A 14,720-nucleotide genomic window follows, 5' to 3' on the forward strand; every position below is an offset into this window, starting at 1 on the left:
TACTTTTGTGGTTGGTTCGGATTTTTGATATTGAAATATTGTTACTGCGTGTGGCTTACGCGCGAGCCAAACACATCAGAATAGTGGATCCCACATTATAGTATAGTTAAATCTAGAACATTATTTTATTAGTAAATGAACACAAACTCATATCCTCAAAGATACCCCATTGTGGGTGCTCTCACTTACTTTGTATAGCTATAACAAAAACAAATGATACAAAAATTATTTTTAATTATAATAAGATTTGTTTTTCCTATGAACTATTAATTCTAGTATATTATACTTTAATTGAAAATATATACCTGAAGTTCAAATTTGATGACAGTTGGTAAGACCATAGAACATTCATCCTCAATCATGTTAGATTCATCTTTGAGGACATTATCCTTTTGATTTTGATTCTTGTAGTTTGCAAAGCTTCGAACCCATTTGCATTTTATATTGTAGAGTCCAATCTTTTTCCAGCATATTTTTAGACTTTGAAGAGCCTTAAAAACCTCACTCATGATTTCACGAGGACTCCCTTGAGACTGTAAAAATATCAAGATGATCCATTTTAATAATATGTTTTGACTAGTTAAAGTACTAGACAAATGGAATTCGAAGAAAAGATAGCTAATGTTAAAATAATATGAGCTAAAAAGATTCAACCAACCATATACTAACCTGAAGTCCAAGGGTCCAACTTCTATTATCTTGGAATTGTGATCTTAGTCCAGTCAATGCAGGAAACGAATGTCCAACATTTGAAGCAATCTCTTGATCAATTGGAAGTATCGAATTAAATATACCATCTTTTGGGGGTGAATGAGATCTCATATGAACACCATCCTATATTTATAAGATTAACAAGAAAATATTTTTGTTAGAATAAAGTTTTTATTAAATAACCATGAAATGCTAATAGACTAATTCTGTTGAATAATTAATTTTATTTATTTTTAATCATATTTTAAACATGTATTTTATATAGAGAAGTTAATTTTCTTACACGTGAAAACTAGAGAGTTATTTTTAACGATAAAATAGAAGAATAAAATTTTCTAGACGTAAAACTTGTGAACGAGTACTAGTATACTATTTATCATCAATGTAGGAATAAAAATAAAATTCACATAGCATATATTTTCTTGTCAAATTATTGCATGTCTTTTTGGCATTTTTTATTTTTATTTAGCATTTATGTTGTAGAGAAAGGGAGTAAATAGTATACCGATATCTCTTTAAACTTGGAGTGAGAATGGTCATTAGGAACACACTTTCGATTCTGGTCGTTCAGTAGTAGATGGTATGCAACGGTAGCCTAAAACAATGTCAAAATGAAACTTTAGTAATCATTTTTGAAACTATTAAATTATAAATGTAATTATGATATGAAAACACTCATACCTCATTTTGGACTCTATTGACAAGAGATGCAACAACTTGGGTTCTATCAAATCATATGTTACCAACTTTTTGAATGATCTCTTCATCAATCTGGAAATAAATATTAATTCGAAACTTAATGAATTCATACACATGATGTTAGATTACTTCATAATACTGAAAAAGTTCTAACCTTTTTAGCTTGTTCTATAGTATCTAATGGATGAATAGTAAGATAAGGAGGAAGATCATTATTGAACCAAGGATGCTGACGAATCTCAGCAATGCTAATTCTCATTAGAGGATCCACCATTAGTATCCTTGGTATCAAATCTCTAGCAAGAGGTGATAAATGATCTGGAAGAATATATATTCCTCTCTAAACAAAAATAAAAAACATAATTACCAGACTACAAAGCATGTATAACAGAATTTTATAAATATATCAGTCTATTAATACCTTTATTTTATCGAATAGACTAGGTATATTTTCGTCGCTGAAAGGAAGAGTACCACATAAGAGAGCATACAATATCACTCCGCAACTCCATATATCTACTTCTGGTCCAGAATAATGTTTTCCTGAAACAACCTAGATAACAATTTTGGGTATGAGTGATTGAAACTTAGAATAGATACCCAATTTAATGAACAAGAATCATAGATATGTTGGTTTTTCCAAATTTGTATACCTCGGGAGCAGCATAATTAGGGCTTCCACAACTTGTTTTAAAGAAGTGACCATCTTGCATGACATTACCCAATCCAAAGTCAACAATTTTTATGTTGCATTTTGAATCCAAAAGTACATTCTCTGGCTTAAGATCTCTATGAACGATTCTATTGTGATGACAATACTCCACACCAGATATGAGCTGAGTATATACAATTTTATTCAAAATGTTAACAATAAAGAAGATATGATCTCTTATGAGCGGTTTGAAAGAAAATTTATATCAAACCTGTTGAAAAAGATGACGAGCCTTGTCTTCTTGTAATCTACCGTTTCTTACAATATAGTCAAATAATTCTCTAGACTTAACATATTCCATCACAACATAAATGTTATCAGGCGTCTCTATACCTTCGTACTGACGGATGATATGAGGATGCATCAACAGTCTAAGAATTTTGATCTCCCTTTGCACTATAAGAAACCAAAAAAAAAATCATTTCTTATATTAATAATAATAACGAAGATAGTATCGTTTTACCTCTACCCAAACGTAGTTCAAATGACAAAATATTAACTTATGACAATGATCGATATTAACAAATTGTATTTTTGCTTTGAGACCTAGATTTCAGTGAACGTATTTTATATAAATAGCACACGTAATATAAATATGTTTTGTCGGTAATTCAAAATTGAATATCTAAAATTTTAGCATATATAGTCCATACAAAAAGCTATTTATATTATCAGAAGTATAAATAATTGATTATTTATGTAAGAAAAATATGTAAGAATATAACATATTCCCCTCTTCGAACTTATTCCAAACGACAAGAAGTAATTTTTTTTGTCCTAAAGGAAGAATAATTCATGACGATGATTGGCATTAATAAGTAATATTTTCACTTTGAGACCTATGTCTTGAGTGAATTTTACAAAAGCGTATTTATATATATAAAAAACATTTAGCAAAAATATTTTGGGTCTGCTTTTCAAGGTTTAATATGAAATATTAGCTCACAATGCATACGAAAACTTTTTTAGTATCAAGACCATAAAATCATTGAATATTATAGATAGTCACAAATTTATAATTTTACTAAAAAAAATAAAAATATATATTATATACCTTTGATGTCTACGTCCATTTTCTTAATCTTAAGACGATCAAAGATTTTGATAGCAACGTTGTGCCCAGTAGCTACATGCACCGCTAATTTCACTTTTGCAAATGATCCATGCCCAAGTGTTTTACCAATCATATAGTTTGGTAGAACTGATTTCTTTCTACTAGTAGTCTTTCTCGATGATCCCTCCATTTTACTATAGGTAGAAAATCTGCAATGCATAAAAAGACATAATTAAACTCTTTGTATTAAAATCATATTTTAAGTCGAATGATATAATGAGCTATCGAAAATAACCAACGGTGTTCTAATGAGGTAAATAGGAACACTAACAAATCGTGAATTCCCAATCAGAACTATATATATATATATATATATATATATATATATATTAGTGAATTAGTTCGTTCGTTATGTTAATCAGTGTCCTAGTTGAAGGAAGAAATTTGAGATCTCACTAAAAATATAAACGAGTGAAAGCAATAAACTCATAAAATCCATGCCTTTTATCTAACACTTATCTTGAAATTGAACAGAAAATAATGTATAAAAGATTATCTAAATGTAGAAAACTCTTAACATAATCACCAAGAGTCTAATTGATATGAACACTTACACCAAAGAAAACTGTTTATAGAGAAAAGATGAAACATATAAGAAAAAGTTTACCTTTGTCCATGGACACATATATTAACTTGGTTCTTTTGTTTTTTTCCTATAGCTTTGCTGATGTAAATCTGAGTCACATTGTTGACCAAAAACCAAAAGTTCACACTTTTTTCATGACTCATTATTAGCAGTAAATTAATTTCCACACTACATGCCATAAATGTCAATTTCCGTTTTTAGCAGAAAAATTACTTTAAAATTATAAAATATAAAATATAAAATATATTAGTATAATTGTTAGGTTTTCTGTGGTTATTAAAATCTGTTTTACACAGGATTTTGTAATACAAAATATATTTCTCTAAAAAGACAGCTGCAATTAATATTAGTGAGTGGTTTGACTAACTATACAAAGATAGTCATATTTGTTTTTGATAAAATATTTTCTTTTATGACCTCATATAAAAAATTATAAAAAAAAATCTTAAATCACCAAAAAAATATAGTACACACAAATGTCTATTTATGAAATATCCAAAACACTTAAAATCCTAATTCTAATTAAAATAACATATCTTAACAAAATATAGTAATTAAACAAAATAATACATATTTAACTTAGTTTTAGTCATACATCGTCACATAAAGTAAATGACAATATCAACTTATTTAACTAAAAAAATACCGATCATATATTTTTACATAGATCTCATGTCGATTGATGTTCTGACATTACATTGTGTCCTTTCAACGTTAAGATCTCGTTAACGGCTAATTTACTGTTCGTGCGATAATAATTTAACCGTCGATCATTAAATGCATAACACCTACATAATACTCCATTTGTTATTTTCTAAAAACGTGCATATTAAAAATTGATTTTTATAAAAAAATCATTTAACATTTTTTATTTTAAAAAATTAACCTATAGATAATTTCCTTTATTTTTTAAAAAAAAAATTCTTGTTTTTAATTATTTTATTTTACTTAAAATTCTTTTTAGAGTTAGGATCTAGGAATTAATTTTATCCGAGGCAATAATATTAAATAATAAAAAAAACTCTAATTTTATTAACAAAAATAAATCTTCTAAGCAAGTTAAAGTATTTGATTAATTTTTTCAAGTTAACGAAAGTGATTTAAAGTTATTTTCTTAATGAAATATGAACTTATTTACAAAGAAAAAGGCTTTTGTATTGTATTTGTATTGTATTATATATAGATTGGATTATATGGACATTAAATTATAGATTGGATTATATGGACTTTAAATTATAGTATTATACAACACAAAACTTCGGTGTAAGATGAAAATAGAGTAATTGGGGGCATTAAACAAGTACTTGACAGGGGCATAATTAAAAGCTCTTGTAAATAACACCAACTTTGAAAAATTTACCCGTGGCAAATGCCCCCTTATTCGTAACGTACGTCCGCCCATGCGCTATAGGTAAACCATTAATTTTCCGTTACCTATAAGAACCCCCCCCCCCTACCTATTGTAGGGTTGATGCAATGAGAGGTTGACTAAATCATACGTGACATGTTGTGTCCCTAGGGTTTTGGTGGCCGCAAGCAAAAATAACTTTTGGGCCACCTAATTATTGATTTATCCAAAAAAAAAAAAAAATCTTAAAAATGTACTTAGGGGAAATCGAATCCACGAGCCTCAACTCTTAAAACAGCACCCATTAACCAGCAAAGCTGATGACTTCCTACAGAAATTGGGGCCGATTATATTAATAAACCCTTGTACGGCCGTAAGGTGGTGCTTGGCTCGCTTGTAGTCATGGACGGCTCTGGTGTCACTCTTGATGTCTAAATTCCAGGGATTGTGACTTGCTATAGTGGTGAGATTTTCACGAGGTAATCAAGGAGTTGGCGGGTGATGTAAAGTAAGTAGCAATGGTATTTGTGAGTGTTGTAAAGCAGACTACAACTAATTAAGAGCATCTCTTAGCCGAGTGACCTTGTATACTGCATAATTGACATCAAAGGGTTACGTTGTTGGTTATTTTATTTTGAATTGTTCTAGGAACGTTAATAAGATATGAAGAGAAGAAACATGAGCCGAAGAAAGCAACTTAGCTTCATGATTGAGAAGTTTCTCATAAATCTCCATGAGAGTTGGTGGTGTATCACCGATTTGATCAATCACCGATTTGTAATCTTTTAGAAGGTCTTTAGATATATATTCAACTTGATCTTCATGATCAATCAATTTGCTAAACGGAGTTAGATGATCAAATGTGGTTGATAATCCTTGAAAGTACTCATTAATAATTTTCGATCATTTGTTCCATTGCTTCAGCTGTTTTATGTGGCATATATATGGTTTCACAAATGTTGAGGCAAGAGTGGACCACACATCTAAAACACTAGAGGCGCCAGAATGAGGAATCTGAATGAATAATATAACACCAATAAATATAATATAATTCAACTTATATTGCAGTATGCAGGCTTTACGTTGTTGATCTAGACCCGGCTTTAGGTGCTTTGAGTTTTGTTTCGTTTTCTTGGTGGCAGCTTGGAATGAGATTAAATGATAACTCTCTCCCGGTATATCTGATCTTGGTGGGTCGTTATTACCCTTTTATCTCCTTGATGGAGCAGTTTCTCTTCCCAACATTCCCTCCTATTTGGAGTGGGTTGGATGTTCAAGCGTTGTCGGTATTGCAAGGATCTTCCTCCCGGCGTATGCTCTTCTCTGCCTTTGATGCAGTTGTTGTAACCCTTCGGGTTGCGTTGGATGCGATCTTCCGAGATGTCTTCGAGATTGTTGTATTGCAATTTCTTATGGTATCTCGTTATGATTTGTATCGTCTATCAATCTCTTGTTTAACCATCGGCTGGTGGTCCTTTTTGGCTTTTGATGCCTTGCTTTCAAACTTCATGTTGTTTGTATTTTCCCTTTCCTTTGGATGTAATCCCTCCTCTTGTGATAGAGTTTGAGGCCTAATTTTATTAAAATTATCAGTTTGACCAAAAAAAAAAAAAAAATATTCAGCTTATATTAGGGCTTACATAAGGTAATTCTATATTAGGACTCATGGTACTAAATTTAGTGACTGAGTGGAATCTAGTTTTGGTGTAGCTCCATCAAGATAGGAAGCCAAGGCATACCCATCAAGGAAAAAATGCACTTAGCAATTCCATATAAGGTAGTTGGAGATTGAACATCATAGTTTTGGAAGGGTGTAACGAAAAGAAGAGTTCTTAGAAATCAACATAGTCACTGGAGAATGAGAGCGAGAGAGACAAAGAGAAGGAAATAGAAAGCAAAAACATAAAAGAGATGTGAGAAATAGAAAGATATATTTAAAACTGACGAAGAGTTGGCTAGATGATTTTACCTTTAGGTACCTTTTGCTCCGATATCATATATATAGAACGGTAATGAATTGAAAATTTATATTACTCTTTAGATAGTGTAGGGGTTTTGTATGTGAAAACAACAAAAACAATGTATATTCATTCTATACATCTGGATCTAGATCTAATAGTTTTGAGATTTATTCTTCTTCTTTAATATTCTTTATACATCTAAATTCGTACATACTCTTAATCTCTTATGTTGAAATTTTTTAATTGATGTTTTCTTACTTTACAAATATAGTTTCGTTATCAGCTTCTTTCTCTATGAACATAAATAATGTTCTAGAGCATTTGCATTGTTGAATAGGTGCTAACAAATAATTCTACAAAATTCGGACTACTTAGAAACCTTCTAATCAAATTAATTCATGTTGGTGGTTTGAAAATTTTCATGACCTTAGTTTTTTCCTTGTTGACTTATATCCATTTCTTAGAGATTTGGTTCCTAAGTTAGTTTGTGTATTCATATGACGTGGCACTTTTTCATGTATTTCCAAATAGATTTAAAATATTGTGTCTTTATGGAATTTAATAACTATTTGGTGTTCATCAATAAAAGTTTCTATATATTTAGGTAAATATCATTAAACAATATGTGTAGTTATTAGCCATGTCTACAAAATATTATGCTACTGCTCAGGCAAACCCAAGTGGAGTGGGCCTAGGTATGAATTAAGGATCAACATTTTTTATTTAAAGAAAAAAATACAAAATATACTCTAAGGATTTCTGAGACTTGTTTTTAGGTAAAGCGAAAAAAGTTGTTTGTCTGGTTTTCAGAATTGTAAACAAAAATCCTACAAAAAAAAAAAGAATTGTAAACAAAAATATAAATAAATTAACTATTAAACTTATGAATTAAAGGCATTGGGCTTTAGGATATTTCGAACAACAATGACTAGCAGAATAAATGTAACAGGGAATTCAGAAATAAAGAACCATTTTCAAACATGAACACAAATCTAGACTAAGGGGGGTGTATTGAAGAAAGAATTTGTAGTGATTTGAGTTTTAATGAGTTTTGAGATGATTTTGGTGAATTTTGGTGAATTAGGGAATTTGATATCAAAACTCTCCCAAATCCCACCTAAAACCATGGGATTTGGATATTTGTATTTTTAACTAAGATGTTCTCTGAAATCCCACAAAAAATCACTCAAGACATTTCAAATCCACAACTTAAAATGTTTCCAATAACAGTGGATTTGATTGTAGATTTTAAAATCACTAATCCAATAACACTTGATTTTAAAAAGATTTTTAAAATTCATGTTTGAATAACATAAGATTTATCTTTTTAATACAAATCATTTCAAATCCTTTATTGAATACACCCCCTAACTCTCTCTCTCAAGACATTAATCACGAAATTTGACTATTTAACTACTAAACTCTCATTTGTAGTTTCCTAATCAAATTCGCATTATCGAGTTGGTTCATTTGGTTCACAATGCGTTCTAAAGTAAACTTCTCGTTGGCTAAAAACACATTGCTCAATTTACATTGGTTCAGGCATTCTATCAAACACTTTTGATGCACAGAAAAACCTTTGTTCTAAAACAGGGAGATCAATTCTATTCTGGCATTAAGAACATGTAAATCGAAGAACCTATGGATGAAGAATCCCTAATGACAATTTATTTACAAATTCATTGGCTCTTTTACTTAGAACCCTAAAACTCAATTAAAGGACTACTCACTCATTGCAAAAGAAATATTACATAGAGTTATAAACGAAAACATGATTCAATCGATAAAACAAAAGATGGTATAGAAATCTTCTCTAAATTGTCAAAGAGGATGAAAATAAAAATTTAGGTCTCTAAGGTTCTTATACCCAAATACAGAAAATAGTAGATAAATCCGGTTAAAAAAAACCAGAACGGGATGTCATAGGGATGGATCGATCGATCATGTGGGTGGACCGATCGATCCAACCCTCTCTGGGAAGATTTCGTCGATGTTCATTGTTTGGATCGATCGATCCACTCCTTAGATCGATTGATGAGGCCTTCCCAGAGAGTCCATGCTGGATGTCATGATTTGGACCGGTCGAATCCACACCTTGGATTGATCAGTCACTTCCTTGATCCTTCTTCTCTCGAACATTCCTGGCCCGAACAAGCCCAATAATGCCCGAACACTCAAGACACGATTAAAAAGACACAAAAAAGGTCAACGACAAGACAAACAACTCAAAACGGAAACTAAACGAAAAACCAAAGACACCAAAAACGCAACTACTAGGCCGGACCTGCTAATATTATTTGCATATAATCTTAAATATATTTTAAACTATATAAAAATGTAAAATAATTCATAATTACTAGTCATGGATAGTGTCATGTTAATGTTCTCAAAATTAATTTCTGAACTACTGTGTTTTTCAAACAAAATTGGCGTCATAAATCGAGAATGTATTGATAAAAGGTACATGCATTTTCCAAAAAATTTAATGCAAAACAACAAAAATACAATCTATTTTTTTTTTTTTTTTGTTTATTGTCAACGATTAATTAATCCATAAATACAGAAACATAGGAAATATAATTGAATTCTAAACATTGAAGCAATAATCATCGAAAAAACATTGATGAAATGAGCTTTAGAGGACACCTAGCTGATCACAATTATCATCTAAAAACCATTGATGATTGAGCTTTAGAGGACCCCTAGCTCTCTGAGAAACGCAACACATATATCAAAGAAGATAAACTGAGGTCCATCAATTCTTTGGATGTCCAACAAATACTTGCCTTCACGTACTTTGTATAGCTACAACAACAACAAAAATTATACAAATTAGGTTTGAAGTAAAAAAATTGCTCTAACTTGATTTTAACAATGTAAATTGTAGATAATTTTATGTTCTCATCACATAAAAACAAAAATTCTTTAGGTGTAGCCTACCGAAAAACAATTGGTCCTCTATGGACTATTAAATTCTAGTATGTTATCTTAAATTGGATAAATATACCTGAAGTTCAAATTTGATGATAATACATTCACCCTCAATTGTATGATTCTTGTAGTTAGCAAGGCTTCGGACCCTTCTACATTTTATATTGTAGAGTCCGATTTTTTTCCAGCACACTTTTAGATTTTGAAGAGCCTTAAAAATTTCATTCATTATATCATGAGGACTCCCTTGAGACTGTCAAAATATTAAACAATTTTTTTTTTTTATATTGATAAAATGTTTTGAGTGATAAATTATTATGCTAACAAAAATAATCGAAAAAAAATTAAGAAAAAATGAAAGGAAATTGAATGTTAAAGTAATATGAACAAAAAAAAAGATTAAACATTAACCATGGACTAACCTGAAGGCCAAGGGTCCATGTTTTGTCATCTTTGACATGTGATTTTAGTCCATACAATGCCGAGAATGAATGGCCAACATGTGAAGTAATATTTTGAACAGCTGGAAACGTCGAATTAAATATACCACCCTATATTTGTAACATTAAAAAGAAAATATAATTATATAGAGAAGTAAATTTTATAATTCAGGTTGTAGCGAAAGAGAATAAGTACCGATATCTCTTTAAAGTTGGATTGGAAAGGGTCATTAGGAACAAAATTTTGGTTTCGGTTATCTAGTATTAGATGGTATGCAATTGTAGCCTGAAATAATGAAACATTTAACATGAGTATCATTTATAAAACTATTTAAAGTATAATAGAATAATTATATGAAAATATGAAAACACTCATACCTCGTTTTGGATTCTATTGACAAGAGATTCAACAACTTGGTTTCTATCAAATCCTATGTTAACTACTTTTTGAATTATCTCCTCATCAATCTAGAAAGAGTAAAGTTAATACAAAAATTAATGAATTCATACAAATGATGTTATTTTGGTACAATATAGTGAAAAAATTTCTAACCTTTTTAGCTTCTTCTATTGTATCTAATGGAGGCATATAAAGATAAAGAGGAACATGATTATTGAACCAAGGATGTTGACGAATCTCAGTAATGCTAATTCTCATCAGAGGATCAACCATAAGCATTCTCGGTATCAAATCTCTAGCAACATATGATAAATGATCTGGAAGAGTATACATTCCTTTCTAAAGTAAAAAAAAAAAAAACACATAAATATATCACTGAAAAACCATGTATAATAATAGATGAGTTTATAACAATAGTGTTGTCTATTAATACCTTTATTTTATCGAATAGAGTAGGAATATTTTCGTCGTCGAAGGGAAGAGTACCGCACAATAGAGCATATAATATAACCCCACAACTCCATATATCTACTTCTGGTCCAGAATATGGTTTTCCTGAAATAACCTATAAAAAAAAATTCGGTCGTGAGTAATTGATGCTTCAAATATATATCCAAATTCTTGAAATAAGAATGATAAATATGTTAGTTTTCTATACCTCTGGAGCAGCATAATTAGGGCTTCCACAACTAGTCTTTAAAAAATGACCATCATGCATGACATTACTCAATCCAAAGTCAACAATCTTTATGTTACATTTCGAATCCAAAAGCATATTCTCAGGCTTAAGATCTCTATGAACGATCATATTGCGATGACAATACTCCACACCAGATATGATCTGAATATATATGATTGTAATAAATTGTTCCCAATATAAAAAGATATAAAGTCTTATGAAATAAAAAAGGATATATATACCAAACCTGCTGAAATAGATGACGAGCCTCGTCTTCTTGCAATCTACCTTTTTCTATAATATAGTCAAATAATTCTCCAGACTTAACATATTCCATCACAACATAAATGTTATCAGGCGTCTCTATAACTTCGTATTGACGGATGATATGAGGATGCATCAACAACCTTAGAATTTTGATCTCCCTTTGTACTACAAGAGACAAAACAAACATTTATTAAGATTATTAATATAAAGTAACGATTATAGTATCATTTTACCTCTCTCCAAAATTTCGTCCACAAGACAGAAAGTGTAATATTGTTTGTCACATAAACTAGTCCCACGACACAAAAATAGTTCGTGACAATGAACGATATTAATAAATAGTATTTCCGCTTCGAGACCTAGATTGGATAAAAGTATTTTTTAGAAGAAACAAAATTTAAAAATAAATCTATTTTGATGATTTCTCAATATAAAATATGAAAAAGATTAAAGTAAAATCCATACAAACAAACTATTTATATTATCAAAACCATATATTGATCATGGTGGATAGCCGAAATCTCATAAACCTATTAGATCTCATTAAGAAAAATAAATATATATATATAGCGAGAGATATTGTACCTTCTTAAACTTAGTCAAAATGAAAAAGAGTAATAAAAAAAGTAACACATACCTTTGATCTCAATACCCATGTTCTTAATCTTAGCACGATTAAGGATTTTGATAGCAACTTTGTGCCCAGTAGCTACATGCAGTGCTAATTTCACTTTCGCAAAGGATCCATGCCCAAGAGTTTTACCAATCTTATAATTCGGTAGAATTGATACCATTCTATTGGTAGTTTTTTCCGATGATCCATCCATTTTACTACAGATAGAAAATCAGAAATATATAAGAAATTATAATTAAATCTCTATAAAAAATATTTAGTAAATTAATAATTAAATAACAGTAAAATGGACGGATCATCGGAAAAAAACTACCTGTAAAATGAACAATAGAAAATAATTGACGGGGAATCTAACTAGAAAACCCAAAAAATGGTGAACGTCCCAAATCAAAATCATCTTTCAGCGAAATTCATTTCGTTCATGAATAGGTGTCCTAATTGAATGAAGAAATTTATGGGTTGACTGATTATATAAATAGTAAAAAATCAATAGATTCCCATAGAATTCATGTTTTTCTCTCTAACAAAAACTTTGAAATTTAAAGTTGTAGAAAAATGATTCAAACGCAGAAGACTCTTAACATAATCTTATAGAGTAGGGTTGATGATAGAGACAAATTGGAACCCACGATATAAATATGAGCACACACGAAAAATTTGCACCTCTAGAAAATTAAGGAAAAATACAAGAAAGGAGTAATTGTATACCTCTAAAGAATTGAGGAAAACTACAAGAAAAGAGTCCAAGGGCACATATATTAAACCTCTTTCCTTTGTTTGCTTCCCTACTTTGCTGATGTAAATCTGAGTCACACTTTTGACCAATGGTGTCACACTTTTTTCATGAGTCATTATATGACAAGATATAAATTTTCACACAATCATGTTAAAAAATCAGTTTCTGTTTTATATTAATAGTAATTGTCTAATTATAACAATAAATATTAAAATATATTAGTAAAATTGTTAGATTTTTATATTTTATATAGTAATAGAATCTAGTTATTCAACATTTTTTAAGACAAAATTATCTTTCCTTGAAAAACAAATTGTAATTAATGTTATTGGTGCTTTGACTATATAATGTATATTTCTTTCTTATTTTAAAATAGGAAATAATTAATACTGAAAAATGTAACAGATTTTTTTATATTTATAATTTCCTTCAAAATTTGATTATATAAAAGGACGTTTTTGTTAATAAGTTACTACATCTGATAAATTTAAATTCTTGTTAGTTAAAAACCTTAATGTAAGAAAAAATGTGTTAAATTTAAAATGATTAGACAAAACAAAGTTTTCTAAAACAAAACAAACTACAAATGATCAGTAAATTCTTTGTCTTGTTGTTGCTGCTGCTGCTCTTCTATCGTCCTCTTGAATCGCAAAGAAAATGACTATTGACACTAAGACGCATGCACCAAGTATTGCCAGTACTATAGCAACTAGAGCTCTTCTATCGTCCTCCTGAATTGCAAAGAAAATGACTGTTGACACTAAGACGCATGCACCAAGTACTGCCAGTACTACAACAACTAGAGCCTTCAAAACATCGTAGGTCATGGATCCGTCCGTTGACTCCTGGCTGCTCGAATCGAACTCAGGAATTATTGAAACTATTTCTCATGACCTGCAAGTTAAAAAAGTAATCACTTTATTCACAGATTTTAAAATTGAACATCTCTTGAGCATTAGCTCGTATCTTTTGAAATAACCTCCTAACGCTAGAGAACACGCACTTAGCACAATTAAGAATAAACCTATTGTGGATCCATATAAAAAACGAAGTAGCAACATTGCATATCTTCAATGCAATATAATTAAGATTCAAAACAACACCGAACATTCACATATATATAATATGGTGCTGTTCGTTTGGCAGTCGCATGATCATGTGACTAATCGCGCGATTAATTGCTACGACTTGCGACTGATTTTTTTTATCCCAGAAAAAATTAGCGATGCGACTTTTTAAATAACGATTAGTCGCAGTGACTAGTCGCGCGATTGCGAAACGAACAACATCTTGCGATTCGAAATTGCAGTCGCAGTCGCAATCGTCATGCGATTACGAAACGAACATGACCGTACATCCCTTATGTAAAGTGGAAGTAAGCATCAATATTCAATGCCCTATAAACGGAGAGTCTACTTGGCCGTTAAACGGAGAGACTTCAAAATTGTTCACAGGAAAGTTATAGTCTTTTGCATGGACATGGACATTTGTCAGTGTTTCTA

General features: G+C 30.4%; 1 protein-coding gene and 1 pseudogene across 1 annotated transcript; both read right to left on the reverse strand.

Annotated features, from left to right (window-relative positions):
- Positions 1-215: 215 nt before the first annotated feature.
- On the reverse strand, positions 216-3,531 carry LOC9306848 (annotated as a pseudogene).
- A 6,100-nt stretch (positions 3,532-9,631) lies between these two features.
- Positions 9,632-13,021, reverse strand: LOC9304791 (SNF1-related protein kinase catalytic subunit alpha KIN11). The gene is made up of 11 exons (XM_002870733.2): positions 12,796-13,021; positions 12,486-12,694; positions 11,829-12,013; positions 11,561-11,743; positions 11,336-11,467; positions 11,056-11,241; positions 10,881-10,970; positions 10,699-10,788; positions 10,485-10,613; positions 10,139-10,315; positions 9,632-9,936 (listed from the first exon to the last, which is right to left on the reverse strand). Exons 2-11 carry the CDS (start codon positions 12,673-12,675, stop codon positions 9,823-9,825), a joined length of 1,476 nt encoding a protein of 491 aa, XP_002870779.1. The 5' UTR covers positions 12,676-12,694; positions 12,796-13,021; the 3' UTR covers positions 9,632-9,822.
- Between the last annotated feature and the right edge of the window lie 1,699 nt (positions 13,022-14,720).

Source organism: Arabidopsis lyrata (assembly GCF_000004255.2).
Source record: "Arabidopsis lyrata subsp. lyrata unplaced genomic scaffold ARALYscaffold_7, whole genome shotgun sequence".
Taxonomy (NCBI): domain Eukaryota; kingdom Viridiplantae; phylum Streptophyta; class Magnoliopsida; order Brassicales; family Brassicaceae; genus Arabidopsis; species Arabidopsis lyrata.